Raw genomic sequence first — 17981 nt, forward strand, 5'->3', positions numbered from 1 at the left:
TTTTAGAATTAGTGTTTGTGGATGAGATCAACCATGTGTGGTCCATCCCATCGCACAGCCTCCAAGGCACCTATCCTTGTCAGTGATATTCCATCCGGCCGTGGAGCAGACGGCACTAGGGGCAAACACAGTGGGTTTCTCTCTTTGCCCTTGAAGAAGGTCAGGGGGCACCTCAGTTCCTGATTTTGACTTTTCCTGACAAATGCTATCCATCAAAGTTACACTGCCCTGGATAAAGTACAACTGTGCTTACTACTAGCCACTTCAGTAGGAAAATGTTCTTCATAAATGGAATTTATAGGTTTGAAGCAAGCAGATTTTTGAAATATTTGATAAGGTGAGTCTGTAGTTTGTTCCTTTACTTCTTCATAACATATTCCTGTGCCATTTATGGGTCTGGACTTAATGGCAAATTAAGATACAAAACAACATTCATACATTGGTGAATCAACTTTATGCAATAATGAAAACTCAATTTTCAAATTGGATGAAAGTCAAAGGAGTCAATCATTTTAGAAAATTAGATAGTAAAACAAAGATTTGTATTTTTTCCTTATGCATATATCATATGCAGAGGATTATGTTTAAAATTTTACCACTAAAAAGACAGAAAAGAAGTAGGATTTGAAAAGATAACACTACAACTCAGGATAAACTACTACTACTACTACTACTACTACACACACATACACGCACACACACAGATTTGAGTAACATAGGTGAATAGACATTATCTATAATAATAAAAGCATAATATGCTAATTAGACTGGACAGCTGAACGTTCTTCTGGACGTCCTTCCAGATGAAGCCGGCTGCGATGAATTTCGTGCATCAGGCCTCTAGTTACTATATAATTAGATAAATTCTCATTGATTTTATGCCACTTGATATTACCCAAATTTCATCTCAAGGACTAGCATGGCATGAAGAGAAGGTTCAAATATCAAAGGGACATTTTATCTTCAACAAAACAATAAAAATCACTTTGCTGTCAGAATATTAACATAGCAAGCCCGTACATGGTGTTTACTACATTACTGTACTAAGTGCTCTCACATATGTTAACTCCTCACAACCACCATAAAAGGTAAATCATATTAACACCATCACAGGTTGGCAGATAAAGAAACTGAGGAACAGACAGGTTAAGTAGTTTGTTCATGGTCACACAACCAGTAAGTATAGAGCTGGGGTTTGAAACCAATCTATTTGGCTCAAATGTTACATATGTTCTTAGCTGTCATAGCAGCCATTCTCTAGTTTAGCCTGCATTAGAACCCCCTGGAAGCCTGTCAACACACAGACTGCTAGGCCCACCCCAGAGTTCCTGGGGTGGGACCTGAGAATTTGCATTTCTAACAGGTTCCAGCTGATGCTGATGCTGCTGGTCTGAGGACCACACTTCGACAGCCTCTGACCTACAGCATACTCCTTCTCTCTTATATATGGGTAGTATTACCTTTACCTGCTTTTTAGACCTAAGGTTCAAAGCTATCTGCTGTCGAGATTTCTTGCTCCTCTCCTTAAACAGTGCAAAGCAAACGTGGATTGCTCCTCAAGTAACTGTCTGTCTTATGGACTGACCTTACCCTCAGGGAGTTATCAACATAGAGTAATCATTGGAATCACAGGTAAGACCAAGTTCAAGGCAGCAGTATTATGAGAAGGCTTGCTTTTATGTGTCTAAGACAGGGAGAGAGCAGAAGGTAGAAGATTATTTTATACTAGGGGCCCAGTGCACGAATTCATGCACCTTGAAAGGAACTGTGGGCAGCAAGGCTGCGGTAGGCACAGGGGCGGGTCTTGGCCCATCCTCCGCGCCCCCGCCCGGCCCCTCCCATCACAGCCCCAGTCCCCTGTCTGCCGGCAGTCCTGCCCCCACTGATGGTGTGGAGCAATTGGGGCCGTCGCCAGCAGCGGGTATGAGAGGCGGCTGCCAGCCCCAATCTCCCCTCAGGAGAAGGTGGAGGTGGAGAAGCCCTGATGCCGCTTGCACCCGCTGACAGCGCCAAGTGATTGGGGCTGGCGCCAGGTGCCGATAGTGGGTGAGAGTGGTGGCTCTGGTGCCAGCAGTAGTTGTGAGTGGGGCTGGCCTTGGCAGCAGGTGCGAGCGCCGGGCAAGACTGCGGCGCGTGAGAGCAAAGAATTTTCAGTAACCACCAGAGGCTCGTCCTGATGACAGTGAATGGCGCCCCGCCTAGGTCTGGCATCCCCACTCACCTGCTCCAGCATCTTGCTGTGGCCAACGCCTGCCATGTTCCATGCATGCCCCCTGGTGGGCAATGCACGGCATAACGACAGGTTGTTCAGTTGTTCCACTGTTCAGTCTATTTGTATATTAGCCTTTTATTATATAGGATAAATTCATGGCTACCTAACCTGTCTTCTTTGGCCACGTAAACAAATGATGTTCCCAAAGACTGGGGTACACTCCAACACTCCCTGGAGACCGCACACAGATTAAACAAGGCGTTCTGCACCTTTTATACAAATCTTACATGTTTTAGTTCTCATCACAATCTTACATTTCCATATCCTTGTCCAATATGGGGAAATAAAGCAGCAACAATACTGTTAATTTGTGATTTTTTTAAAAAAAGATGTTTCACAAAATAAGATTAACTACTACCATGGCCTGCTCCCACAGCCCCGGCCATCCTGGCAAGAAGGTGCTTACACCAAAGCAATCCATTCCTGGGAATGAATAATATAGAAGGCATAGTTTCCAGAAATAAAAACCTATTTCCTTTTCTCTTTCATGTTTACCAAGTGGATAAGCAGTTCCCAAACAAGAGTTTCCTCTGCCCACCACACCCTGACGTCTCCTCGCTCCCAAATTTAGCATTCTTTTGAGTATATGCAATTCTTTATGACAACTTTAATTCCTCTCTGTAACATACTTTTCTATTCTGTGCCTTTACAAAGAACAGAACATACATAGGCTGAGGAACAAGGTTTGGCAGCTTCTTAAGCCTTTACTTGTTACAATTCAAGCAGATCATCCTAAGTATAAATAATATACACTTCACTAAAAAGATAAAACTAACTAGTTACATAACCCAAGCTGTGGGTCAGTTGTATTCTCCCTTTTTCAGGGGCAAAGGAACAAATACTGAAAAGTTCAATGCTTGCCTGAGGCCCACACTGCGTGCGCCAGAGATGATCAAGTCAGCAGTAAGATTTCAGGAGTCCCTGAGGATCATACCTGTGAAAGCCAGACACAGAAAGAGAAACAGGTGTGGCTGTGCATGGTGATAAAAGGCTTTGATTTTCTCCCACCAGACCACAATGGTGTCCTCCTATCCTGGCTTTCTCAAATTTGCCCTTCTCTTCAAAACAGAAAATAGTCTCAGATATCTCACTTTTATCTCAGTGATGATAAAAGTCCACTCACTTCACTTCAGCAGGCAGCACTGAACATCCAACAGAATTCATAGAGCAATCAGTCTATAAAAAATGCCTTTCCAAGGAAACCATCCTCTGAGATCCTGGAACTGGATCAACTACTGGGTTCAGGTCTTGTTTTCAGAACTGCACTATTTGGTTAATGAATCAAATATCAACATTTGTGAGGATTTATTATAAAGACTTCCAAGTAAAAATATGATACTTCAGATGTATGCTTCTGACTACGATGTATCAAACGAACACTCCCACTAAGAATAAGTTTAGAAAAACAAACCTGTTTGAAGTTATCTTAGAGCAACTAACACTGTCAATACTTGATGAGTCAAGATCTTCGAAAGAAGGGAAATGCATGAAGGTAAGCCCTGTATTTGCTGTTGCCTTTTCATCTTAAAGCACTTGTTAACTCCTTGCATGAGGCATAGATGGCAAACATAAAGGAACAGCAGCCCAGAGTTTGGAGCAATGGCACTGGCTGGGACCACTGAGTGTAAGGCAGCTAGGACTTGAAGGGCTAAGGTCCCAAAGGAAAGGAGCTGCATAGAAGTGAGCTCATAAATGTGATCTCATAGAATTTTGGGTTCACTTCCTCTAGGACTTTGGCTCTTCAAGTTCTGGCTGAGTTGAACTCCAGTATTTTGCCAAATACTAGGCTGTGTATGCATGGAGTAAGAAGCTGAGAAAACAAGCAAAAAAAAAAAATGCTTAGAGCATAAAAAGCAAAGCAGACTTTTTGGCAGCATTACAATGCTGGGGAGTTAAACATTAGAGTTCAGAGCCCACCAAGGAAGATGGGCCCTGGTAAACAGCCTTGACCTTCAGCTGAGACCTCTACAGGGCTAACTTCTAGGAGAAAGAGAAAACCAGAAACAGATGAACCTCAACACATCCTGAAACCCAGCCTCAACTTCGACAAAAAGGACAAGGTAATCTGCTTGCATTTTGTCTGCTTTCTAGAAGAAAATAAAATCCAGTCTGGAAGATAACAGTATCTAGTACTATTTTTCATAAATAATGTCAAGAATTTAATTTTAAAAATTATCAGACATTCTAGGAAATAAAACCAAATGAGGAAAAATCAAGGGAACAAACAGATAATGGAAATAGATCCATAGGTGATCCAGATAATAGAGTTAATCAGACACAATTTTTGAATCTGCCCTATAAAAAGAGGATAATAAATTACAAGTAAGGCCTGTTCCAGGGATGTGAGTTTGGTTTAACATCTGAAAGCCTTTAATGCAATATACCACATTAACACTAGCAAGAAGAAAAATCATATCATTATCTCCAAAAACTCAGGAAAATTTTTTGATAAAATTTTACACTAATTTCTAAATTTAAAGAAACCTCTTAACTAGGAATAGAGAAGAATTTCCTTAATCTAATAAAGAGTATCTACAAGAATGTTTATAGAAAACATCATCCTTGATGGTAAATTATTAAATCTTCCCTCCTCCACCCTTAGATTAGAAATCTGACAGGGATTTCCAATCTGAGGTTAGAAATCTGACAGAAATCTGAATGGAATTCAACATTGTACTGGATGTCCAGCTAGCACAGCAAAACAAGAAAAAACTATAAGAAATACAAAGGAAGAAATAAGACTGATACTTATAAATGACATGATTATCCTATATAATAAAAGCTTAATATGCTAAGTGTCCAACCCTTCATTCAACCATTTGACCAGTTGCTATGACACGCACTGACCACCAGGGGGCAGATGCTCCAACCAGTAGGTTAGCTTGCTGCTGGGGTCCAGCCGATGGGGACTGGACGAGATGGGCCAGACACACCTTAGACCTTTCTGCGGTCCCTCCCTGGCCCTGATCGTGCATTGGTGGGGTCCCTCGGCCTGGCATGCACCCTCTTGCAATCCGGGACCCCTTTGGGCGATGCCAGAGAGCTGGTTTCGGCCCGATCCCCACAGGCCAGGCTGAGGGACCCTACCAGTGCACAAATCCGTGCACCAGGCCTCTAGTATTTATAGAATTTCCAAACTATTGCTCAGAAAAATTATTAGAATTTATATGTGAATTTGCAAGGTTGCTGAATAAAAGAACAATATACAAATTCAATTGTATTTCTAAATGTGAGCAAAAAACAATTAGTGAAATTTTAAAAAGCTAATAATACCATTTATAATATCATATAAAACTTACAGACCTGGAGTAATTCTAATAAAAAATATTCAAGAAACAAAACCACCAAATATTGATAAGTTAAAGACAACCTAAGTAAATACAATATTATTGGATTGGAACACTCAATATTGGTAAGAGTTAATTTCTCCCAAATTGATGGGCTTCTGAAATTCCAATCAGAAGCCCATCAATTTTATTTTGTGGAAACTGAAATGCCTATTTTACAATTTATATGGGAATGCGAAGGTCTATAAATAGCCAAGAAAATCTCAAGGAATAAAATTGTAGAACGTACACACCAGACATCAAGCCTTCTTTAAAAACTAAAAGAACTAAGAGTACAGTATTGGTGGAAGAAGAGAAAAATTAACCAATGAAACAGAATAAAGATCCCAGAAATAGACCCACAAATATGTGATCACCTGATTCAGGACAAAGATACCACTGAAATAAACTGAAAACAAAATGTATTTTCAATAAATGCTACTAGACCAATTAGGTTATTCTATTCTTACACAGCCGGTATATCTAATCAACTTCAATAGCTCACATATCTGCTACTGTAGTTTAGTTCATTCTGCTAAGCTAAGCACTACCATATCCCATTGCCTCCTGGGCATCCCTACCATGACTCAAACATGTCCAAACCAGACCTTATCTCCAGTCCTCTTCCTGACTTACTCTTGTGGTGCCTAGCTCTGTGAGTAGTTCAGAGTAGCATATCAATCTAACCATTCTGAGAAAATGTGTATTGGCCCTTTGACAGTTATTTTCTCTCCTTGGACAATTATATTCTATCTGCAAAATAGGTCAGAATTGGTGAATTTTGTCAAATATTTAGTTTAAGCAATAACTTAGTCTGGTCTTTTTTCAGGACCCTGGGCTGGCTCTGGGCTGTCCCAAGGAAATCTTTCTTAGTTTGAAAACCAACTCTCCAGCAGCACTGCCTTGTTTCCTAGATTCAGAGATGCATTTCTTCACTTCCTAAGGATTCTGAAATTAGGATAAAACATACAGGGCTAGCAAAGTAGGTTTACAGTTGTTCGTATAGAAAATAAAACAATAATTAATAAATAGTAATAGAAGAATCAACTCTGTGTTTCACATACTCACAACTGTAAACTCCTTTTGCCCCACCCTATAGGAACCAAAGTTAAAAAAGTATATATAAAAAAAACACTTTGCCTATTTGCAAACAGAGGAATAAGTTGTGATACTGCTTATACCAGGAATAATGAATTTTAAACTTGGTAATTATTTATTCTTTAAATGCACCATAGATAGAGCATGAAAAGTTATCAGCCCTAACCAGTTTGGCTCAGTGGATAGAGCATCGGCCCAAGGACTGAAGGGTCCCAGGTTCGATTCCAGTCAAGGGCAGATACCTTGGTTGCAGGCTCGATCCTCAGCCCCAGTTGGGGCGTGTGCGGGAGGCAGCGGATCGATCAATCGATGTGTCTCTCTCACATCGATGTTTATCTCTCTCTCTGTCTCTCCCCCCACACCTACAACTCTGTTTAAAAAATCAATGGAAAAATATCCTCGGGTGAGGAGTAACACACACAAAAACAAAAAAACAAAAAAAGGAAAGAAAAGTTATCATATACACAAAAGATAGACTATCACTGCTAAGCAATGCAATCACCAAAACAAATGGAACAGAACATGGTATTTCAAAACTAGCAGAGGCAAATGTGGCCAATTCATGGACCAATAGGACCCTCTTTCAGACACTGAACGTGCTCCTCTGTTAAAATTTCTGGCTGGCTCTCAGGAGATGCTCTTTGACTTCTAAGTACACAAAACCAATTAAAACCAGTAAATGTATGTCTTTTAGCCAAATAAGAAATGTACACCAACGTGATATTTTTTTAAAGGCCTCAGAATTGCCCTATGAATCTAAAGGTGCCATAGAAGTAAAGATCATGATACATCTTATGACAAGCAACATGCTACCATGATGCTACTATATATGAGTAGGAAAGGTCAATATTATTCAGAGTATCTAGGTTTGAAGTCAGCTTAGTGTGTGTGAGATGCAGAAGACAATGGTGAAATAAATGGACAAATGTATAATACTGTGAATAAGTACAAATACTTCTGTATACATTTATTCTAGTCTTCCTTCCCCTTCATTCCCATCCTCTAGAAAAGCTGCTAATAGATCAATGCTTGGTCAATAGATCAACAAAGGTTTGCAAAGGTTTTCCATAGGAAGGCCTTGAAAGTCAATGTACCAGGGCCTGAATTCTAAGACACATTTTCACCTCCAAGAGAACTGTCTCAGTTGCTATCCAAACAGAAGCATCCATGGATGTTCCCATCAAGCCAAGGAGATGGAGATGTGGAGCATGCCCGTAGGAGACTGCTTACCGCTTTCTGGCATTTTACCTTTATCTTGGGACTGTCCTCACATCATCGGGCTGACTTTTGGGAAGCATAGCAGACAAGTTTAGGCATAATTTGGACTTGGCAAAATTCCTATGTACCACGTTTCATTCTCTAATAGGTAATATGCCTGTCCTGCTTAACTGATGGGCTCATGGTTAAATCCTAATGAGGGAATATATGAGAAGGTCTTTTCCAAACTCTAACTACTATGTAAATGCCAATTTTTACCAGTGTCATCATAAAAACATAATGATTTATAACACCAGATGTTAACACCAAACTCATCTTAAAGTGTAAACTCCACACCATAGCACAGGGCACATTTACAAAACCAAGTACAAAGGCACCCTGGACTCCTCTGGTTTAGCTGTCACTCTCCTGGGGGGTTAATCCCACTCTGCTCTATGGGTTGCTCAGACCTTTTCAGGACTTAGATTCCATCTCAGAGCTTATTCTCAGGTTTTGAATAAAGTATCACATATTTCCCTGTTCTTACTCGAAGCACCATCTAGTCAAGTAGTCCCTTTTTTAACTTACCTGGTCTAATGATTTCTTATCAGTCTGAGGAATATGTTTCTGTAGTGATCACAGCAATGACCTAGCTTCCAAGAATCTTCCCTGACCCTCCCTGGGTCAGGCCTCCTAGCTGCCCTTTATAGCAGGAGGCCCAACACATGGCTTATTCTGCCTCAGCTGTGTATATGCGGGCATTGAAACACCTGCCTTTCTTTTTTCTTTTGCAAGGAGGCCAACTATTTTGCAACACACACACTTGGTAAAGTAAGTTAATCCATCAAGTACTACAAATTTCACTGGAACACAGATTAGACAAATAAGTTTCTTTACAAGCCTGGAGAATTGTTTTCGGCCAAGACACCCCAGTCATAGGCTTAACTCTGAGGCCCCCGCAAGAACATGAGGGGACAGCAGGAGGCCTGGCCCCTGGCCCACCCACAAGAAAAGAAAATATCCTCCTGGCCAACCGGAACCTTCAAAAGCATGAAATTCTCCCAATTTTCCCAGTATCTTCCCTTTTCCTATACATAAAAACTAAACACACCCAGTCACAAAATATCTCCATCCTAGAAGGCAGAGAAACTGCAACTCCACTTTGTCAGAGTCATCAAAGGTTGGGACAGTTGGGGATTTTGTTTTCCAAACTCACTGCTGGCCCCGAGGAGGTATGACACCACCATCTGAAGCACAAGGCAGCTGCTCATTTTTGGCTGAAGTTCAATATAAACCTTACAAATGGTCTGCTAGCTCTCTTTTTAAAAATAATAATTAAAAAAGAATTTTATAGTCACAAAACCCACAATCTAGTGTTTTCACTATAAAGCTTTTCCTGGAGGCCAGAGAAAGCCATGTATTCTGACAAAGTTCTGAGCCAAAAAGGTACCAGGAGGTTATTTCCATCAGAAAAATATAATGGGACAGATAATGAGGCAGATTGAAAATCAACGGCTCAAGCAGTTCCAAAGACTCACTGAACACCAATTCTCCCTGAAGTATCAAAAGATGAAAATCTAGCAACAAATAGTTTACTTTTCAAAAGAGGCCCTTAGCAGTTAAGTCATCGAGTATGCTTTTATTTAGGAATGAAAATAAGACATCAACAAACTTCCCATTCATTCTGAAATTTTGGTTAGTCATAAAGAGACCACAATGACTATATTTTACTTATTATTTAACCATTCCATCAAGAATTCACATACAGCCATCAGTGTGTATGTTCAACACCATGATGGTCCTCCAAACCTGGCAAGTGTCCTTCCTTTTTCCTTATTTATTTCCTTCCTTAGAGATTTGAATATGCATTAGGGCCAAATGTTGAATGGTGTTCTCAAAACTAAAATAAACCTTTTATGGGGCAAGTTAACATTTGTTTTTATTTTGGTGTGCGTATTTGTGACAGATCCACACACAGATTTATAATTTCAGGATAAATTAAAGTTTTTCCCTAAACCTTTGGACATTCTTAGGAAGTCAATAGAGCTCCAAGAACTGGAGCAAGAATGTGCACTTGGTTTATAAAGCCAAAGCTAGCAAGTCCCTCATACAGCCTGTAAGTGTGGGGTTCCCTACCCATCTGCATTCTCTTCCTTCCACTTTTATCTTCGTATCTGATTGCCAGGCTGTCACACGCTGGTCCCACCTCATGCACACTGAGAAGTCTACAGCATCGCTAATCTACTGTGCATCAGCACTCCACCCTCCCCAAACTACTAAGCTGACCCCTAAATAGGAAACAAAATTCAAGGTCGTTGGCTTGTTTTCTGTGTGCTATAGGTTTGGACTAACTGCTGTAACACTTCACTCTTCAGCCCTTCCTCTAAATATCACCCCATGAAAGTCTTTTTTTTTTTATTGCTAGGAAGGCCCATGAATGTATTTGTAGTTATTTTATAAAATGACTTGGCCTCACTTCAGGAAATCAGAGTAATGCAAACACAGGGGGAAAAAGTCCATTGTTCCCTGTATCCAAATGATAAAAAATACATTGCACACACACACACACACACACACACACACACACACACACACTCATTTACTCAAAGACATATCATGCATATGAATAATATATGTGTATGCACAAATACGTAGCCTTTTTTTCACTTGAATTAGTATCATTTGTAAGCATCCTTACATAATTTTCATGTGTGAATTTATTTTAGCCATCCTCCCCCATCATTCAAAGTAGGGACTAAACAACAGTGGGAAACATTTTATCCCCAATAAGTCATCTGTTTTCCGATCACAAAGGATGCTTAGTAAATACCGTCTAGTGGCTTACTTAAGAAAAGAAAGCCATTTGGAAAGTCTTCAACTTAACAGCAAAAAATCTTCCTGCTGGCTAAACACTACCATTTAGAACACGCCCCTCGTCATGCTCATGGACAAGCCCTGAACTCGGATCACCTACCACAGACATACTCGAAGTTATATGATGACAGGGTGAGAAATGGGGGCCAGCCCCACCCTTGGGCTTCCTTGAGCCTTCATACCTGTGCTGATGCTCCTGTAAGACTTGATAAATGCTGATAAGAAAAGTTTGGTTTTTAAAACTCCCCACAACACAGTCCTTGTAGATTCGGAATTCTGCAGCCGTCACCGCCTCACCCTCAGGAATCTGGGATAAGTTGAACTTGAACTCTTTGTGGTGTCGCTGGCGAGGGGAGAACTCCTTGTCGTACTCCACTATAAGATTAAACAAGAGAGAGTGACAACTATTGTTACTTGACTAGGTGCCACAGGCTCAGCTCAAAAGAAAGTCTCCCATTTTAATTCATAAGTGGATTACAGGTTACCAATGGCTCATAGAGGATTGGGGTGATGGAGAGAACATTGGCTAGGCTGTCAGGCAGACTGGGATTAAAATCCTTCATTTTACCCAAGGATTAAATAAAATGCTTACATTTTCTTTCATTTAAATACTTTAAATACTTAGTCTCACTAAGTTGCATGAAAGCAAGTTATTTAAACTCTTGGCTTCTTCACAGGAAAGTTGTGAGAATTAAGAAAACAATAACGCATCAGGTGATCCTGGCCCTGATCCCCGCTCAGCCAACCCCTCCCACCCCACCTTCCTGCGGCTCTGCCCCTCAGACCATCAGCAGTGGACAGGACAGGGGTAGCCCTGAGCCCGCCTTAGGTATCGATTGTGCTGTGGGGAGGACAGTGAGCAATGCATTTGCCTAGGCCTGCAGCTCCACGTGTCCTCAAGTTGTGCCTGCTGCTCAGTGGAAGTTTTTGTTGAAGGGTTTAGGGTAAAGCTTCATGGAAAATGCTGCTCTGATAAAGTTCACTGCCCTCCCTGCGCAGGTGGACCCTGCGCGCTGTGAACGGCTGGAGTCTCCGTTTGATCTGCACATAGAGCCAAAGTATGAAAACAAAGATGAGGAAGCCAATCACTAATGGGGCAACTCGCTATTTTCCAATGCTGTTTCTTCACATTGGGAAAGGATGGAGTCTAAAACCTGTTTGTGTGGTGTGTTTTTTTAATGAAATCTTTTCCCTGCTTGAAGAGAAGCCAAATTATGAAAAACTGCAACTACTAATTATCATTTTCAGTCAGCTTTCAGATGTCTGAGTAGAGTCTGTGTGAGAGAAATGGTATCAACCTCAGATGCTTAACCCATGATCCTTATAAAGAAAAATGGAGCACCCCCCCCCACCGTGAACCCTCGCTCTCTCCCCAGAGTTCAGAAACCGTCTGCCCTGCTGTTCCTGTGAGTTCTTTTCTGAATGGCAACACAGTAAAATCTCATGAGCAAAGTAATCCTTTATGACAAGGTTTTCCCAAGGGCTTGTGGGTAGAAAAAAAAAATCAAATTATTTGCCACCTCTGACTGCCCACTTTCTCCCACGTGTGTTGTTCTCCATAATCACCAGAGAAAAGCTTTGGAGATTTAACTTCTTTAAAAAAAGCTAATAACTCTTTATAAGAACCTAAGACCTTGATGGCATTTGCAGAAGCTAAGGAAAGGTAAGCCATCTGTAGGTATGAGGTTTTAAATAAAGAATTTTTGAAATTGCCCTGTGACTATCCAACAAATCCTTTAGATTCAAGTTATCTCTCTCTCTCTTTTTTCTTTAATTTTTGGGGTTAATAAAAGGACAAGCTTTGGCTTATGTAAGAGCTTAAATATAAGTAAAAAAAGGTCTAACCAGAAAGTAAACCATAGTTTAGTCCCAACAAGAGAGCAGGTTTTCTAATTAGTGGCTAAGCATGAAAAGCAATATTGTTGGGGAGTTCACCCGAGGCCACCCACACATGACGGTGTATCACTTTCCCCTAAAACTGATCTGCCTTTTAAGTTTGATATGTTATCATCAGTGGTTAAAAAGGGAATCGAATCTGATTTCCCAAAGAGACTTTCTAAAAAATAGTCGCACAGCTTTTCTAAGGGCCTTTTGGGTGCTTAAATTTTAATGTCACTAAATGAAAAAATATTTTTAAGATTCACTTGAAAGAGAATGCTTAAGAATTTCAAAAAGAAGTCTTTCAATTGCTCTTAATATAAACAATTAGAAAGAAAAATATAGATAGTAAAGCAAGATAGAAGATAGTAATAAGATATTTCAGTTAAGGAGGAGAGAAAGGGACAGAAATGTCAATAAATGAGAAATGTGGTAGCTAGTCTTTGGAGAGATGCACCACCTCCCTGTATTCATAGCCTTGGGTGGTCTCCCTGCTCTGGGCTGGCCCTGTGACCATCTTTGGGCCAATAAAATGCAGCAACGGTGGTGCTGAGTGATTTTCTATGCTAGGATGTAAGTTTTAAACTTTCTTCCATTTATGTTTCTTGGAATGCTTGAGTGAGGAGAGATAGCCACAATGTACAAAGTCCAGCTACTCTGGAACTTCCACGCTGTGAGGAAGCCCAAGCTAACCATGTAGAGAAGCTGTGTGGTGCATGGAGAGATAAAAGAAAGGGGAGAGGGGAGGGAGGGAAGAGCCCAGTCAGTCTAGAAAGCCTTAGCTGAGGCACCAGACATGCTGTAAAGGTGCCACCTGAGAGGTCCAATCCAGTGGAACCTTTGGATGATTCATACCCCAGCCACCATCTGACTACAACTGCATGAGAGACCTCTAGAGAGAACCACCCAGTCAAACGTAGTCATTTCACAAGACTGTGATAATAAAGCATTATTGTTTTATGCCACTTTGTCTTGGGTGACTTGTTATACAAGAAGGAAGGGAGGACAGGAAAGAATAAGACAGGAAGATCAAGAGAAAAGGGAAACCTGACCTTGCTAGGAAAGAGAGAAATTGGATATTCTTAAGGATGAGGATTTCAAAATGCTGGGAGTCAACATCTATATATATAAAAGCCTAAGCGACCTGTCAACCAGTAGCTATGATGCACACTGACCACCAGGGGGCAGACGTTCAACACAGGAGCTGCCCCCTGGTAGTCAGTGTGCTCCCACAGCGGGAGCGCTGCTCAGCTGACCGACAGGCACCAGACGCCAGGCTCACAGCTGGCGAGAGCAGGTGCTGCAACGCAAGCCTCTCCCGCCTCCGCAGCAGCACTACCAAGTGGCAGCAAAGGCAGGCACTGCAGGGCCGGGATGAGCGGGAGCTGCGCAGCACCTGCCCAGGCTCGGCTTCCTCCCTAGCTATATGTACTACTACATCCCCTGAGGGGTCCCGGATTGTGAGAGGGCGCAGGCCAGGCTGAGGGACCCCACTGGTGCACAAATTCATGCACCAGGCCTCTAGTGCAGCGGTTCTCAACCTGTGGGTCGCGACCCCTTTGGCGGTCGAATGACCCTTTCACAGGAGTCGCCTAAGACCATCCTGCGTATCAGATATTTACATTACGATTCATAACAGTAGCAACATTAGTTATGAAGTAGCAACGAAAATAATTTTATGGTTGGGTCACAACATGAGGAACTGTATTTAAAGGGCCAGAAGGTTGAGAACCACTGCTCTAGTGTATGAATAAGAAGGAATCCTGGCAAATGCTTACAGACACATGTGAAGGGAGAGATAAAGAATCTAAAAACGAGAAAACATAAGAATAGTAGTTCAAAGCCTTCATTTTATTATAATGTGAATTAGAACTCATTGCTTTATATGTGCATTTTCTCATTTCTCCTCTACCAAGACATTATCTTGAAGCACTCCGAACTTCTGCTTTTTCTTTATCCTTCTCTGCCCCATTAGTCTCTGGTTGCTATCCATCTGCTTTTACTAGTAAGTTCTTTCACCCAAACCCTTCACTCTGCTGTTTTCTGATTCCTCTCCTCTCCTCATGCCTTTTAGCTAGAAGTAGGACCACCTTCCTCACTCTTCCCAAAGTATCTCAGCCACCAGTCACTGGAGTTTGCTTGAAATTCCTGTTTTCTCCCCCAATTTTTTGCCTCCAATTGAATTTACTTAATGCATTTTGTTAATGTCTCATAGGTATACAAAAAACTAAGCACAATTAGGTCACTTACCCACACATGCATTTGAAGACCACAATGGTGAAATAGTAATATTTCTAATGAGCTTAGTATTCCCCCTTCAAGTTGTATGATTCTGAACTCCTTAAATTTTAGAGAGTTCACGAAGTCTGAGAGAGGGCTGAGCTCTGAATTCAGTGCTCACTACCTATTTTGCAGCCTCTAGCATTTGGCTTTTCAACAGTGCTGCCACCTGTGGTAAACAATTAAGTGGTAGCTAAGAGTGTTGATGAAGTGTCAAACTGCCAAGCTGGTTTCTGATTCCAGCTCCCTTTCCTCTTACTTAATGTGATGCTGAGTAAGATATTAGTCAAATTTCCAGTTACCAGTTAAATGGGAATAATAACATTTCTGAAGATTATGTACGGCAATCTATACAAAATAGTCAATGGTAAAGGAAGTGCTCAATAAATGTTACTTATAATTATCATTAGCTGATATTTGAGAATCTGGTTCCTCTGAGCTTAGAGTATATTGTTGCTGACTAATTCAAATTTATTCATGAGTCTGTAGATAGGGCTGATTAACTTCTGCTAAATTAGCTTTTTAAATTAGAGATTCGTTCTGTGAAAAGGGCAGTAAGTGAAATCACCATATTGAGTATCATCATCCCTGGTGTTTGGCTAATGGATACAGTGCTGTGTTCTCCGAGGCAATAACTGCTAGAATTTTTCATTTCAAGGGCTAGTGAAAATATGTTTAATGGTGGTGACCTTACACAAGGTCACCTACTTTCTCTGTTTACTATTTGTAAGTACAGTAAAACAAGATAACAAACTATGCTCTTTGATTTTATGATTTGATTCCTAAAGGTCCTTCTAACACCAATTTTTTTTAAAAAGGACATAATTGAAGAATACATGCAATCCTTGAAATTTTAATTTAGCTTTATAAAACTAACCCTATTCTTTCTTTTTGTCTCACTCTATATCATTTGAAATTTCAGACCAGGTCCAGACCTTTGGCCAACATGTAGGGCTACAGTACTACGGAATAAAAGTTAAGATTTAAAAATGTAAATTATGCAATATACATACAAAAAATATAGGTAATTTATGGAGGTAACAAAGCACAATAATAAAGCACCAAAAGAACCAGCACTCAACTTAAAAACTGCCACCTGACCAATACCATGGTAATCCTCCCTGATGCCACCCCAGCCCCAATGGTACCTCGTATCAGAATAGTGTCTAACATTCCTTTGCCTTTTAAAAACTAACAGTTTTACTATGTATATGTGTCACTAAATCATAGAGTGTTTAGTTTTTCTTTTATCCCTTAAAGCCATCTCTTAGCCATGATGGAAGTTTTACGTGGAAAATATAGGCATGGTCACAGCTAAGAGTGAAGGTAGGCTAGGCGGACGACCACACTATCTTCTGTGGGTAAGACATGGCTGCTCTGCAGGCAGTGGGTGACAAGTCCTCTCCTTCAACTCTACCTCATATAGATCTATTTAAAACATGGGCACTTTCTCAACAAGTGTTGGTAAGGATGTGAGGGAAGTGCATTGCTGGAGGGAATGTAAAATGGTGCAGCTGCTATGGAAAACAGTGTGGCAATTCCTCAAAAAATTAAACATAGAATTACCATATGATTCAGCAATTCCACTTCTGGGTATTTATCCCAAAAAAGTGAAAGTAGGGACTCAAGCAGATATTTCACACCCATGTTCATAGCAGCATTGTTTACAAAAACCAAAAAAGGTGGAGATGGATGGTGGTGATGATTTCACAAGAATGTGAATACATTTAATGCCATAGAACTGTACACTTAAAAATTGCTAAAGTGGTAAATTTTGTTATGCATATTATACCAGAATAAAAGACTAACCAAAAACTGGACATTTTCTTATACAATCACAATGCATGATCACACCTAAGTCAAAATAATTCTTCATTGTCCTCTAATACTCAATTGATAATCAATTTCCTCAAATACCTACAAAACTCTTTCCAAATTTGGTTTATTGGAATCAAGAACCAAATGGAGTTCACTCATTACACTTGGTAGTTCTGTCTCTTAAGTTTCTTCTAAACTAGCAAACCAGAAATAGAAAAAACTCCAATAACCTGATAATGAATCTATACAAAAACCCTAGAGCTAACAATATTCTTAATGGTGATATATTCGAACCACTTCCTTTAAAACCAGGAAAAGATGAGACACTCATTTTCAGTCTCATATTTGAGTCCAATTCAATACTACTAAGACTAAATAATAGAAAAGGAAGAGACACATTACAAATTGTGGGACCTAACAAGAAAGCTTAGCAGATTGCCTCCTTGACAGTCTCATTGAGTTCAGGCTGCTATAACAAAAATACTACAGACAGGGTGCTTAAACAACACACAATTATTTCTCACAATTATGGAGGCTGGAAGGCCCGTGGGATCAGGGAGCCAGCACGGCCAGGTTCGTGGTGAGGCCCTCTTCCTTGTTATGTCCTCTCAGCCTTCCTTGCTGCATGAATGACGGAGTGTCTCTTTCTCTTCCTATAAGGACGCTAATTCCATCATGGAGCCTTACCCTCATTATGTCATCTGGACCTAATCATCTTCCAAAGGCCCTGCCTCCAAATACCATCTCATTAGGGATTAAAGTTCCAACACTATGAATTATTGGGGGACACAAATACACGGTCCATAACATTGACCTTAAAGTGTCACATCATTTGTTCTGCTGCATTTTTATTTTATGGTTTGGAATTTTTGTGTTTGTGTTCAAAAGTGACACTGGTGATGGTCTCATCTCATACAGTGTTATTAGTTTTAAGTTATACTTCTTGCTTTTGGAATAAGTTCCTTTGGAGAAAATTTTTAATTATCCATTCATTCATTTTCCTGTAAACATATAAAGATATTCAAGCTATCTATCTTTTTTTCTCTTTCTTTCTTTCTTTCTTTCTTTCTTTCTTTCTTTCTTTCTTTCTTTCTTTCTTTCTTTCTTTTTTTCTTTCTTCTTTCTTTCTTTCTTTCTTTCTTTCTCTCTTTCTTTCTTTCTTTCTTTCTTTCTTTCTTTCTTTCTTTCTTCCTTCCTTCCTTCCTTCCTTCCTTCCTTCCTTCCTTCCTTCCTTCCTT

General features: G+C 40.4%; 1 protein-coding gene across 1 annotated transcript in view; it reads right to left on the minus strand.

Annotated features, from left to right (window-relative positions):
* Positions 1–17981, minus strand: part of BMP6 (bone morphogenetic protein 6) — a 190131-nt gene that overhangs the window by 22187 nt on the left and 149963 nt on the right. The window contains exon 2 of the mRNA XM_005886401.2: positions 10950–11142. Coding sequence (XP_005886463.2) covers positions 10950–11142 — 193 coding nt within the window. The remainder of the gene's footprint in view (positions 1–10949; positions 11143–17981) is intronic.

This window comes from Myotis brandtii, unplaced genomic scaffold (genome assembly GCF_000412655.1).
Source record: "Myotis brandtii unplaced genomic scaffold, ASM41265v1 scaffold982, whole genome shotgun sequence".
Taxonomy (NCBI): domain Eukaryota; kingdom Metazoa; phylum Chordata; class Mammalia; order Chiroptera; family Vespertilionidae; genus Myotis; species Myotis brandtii.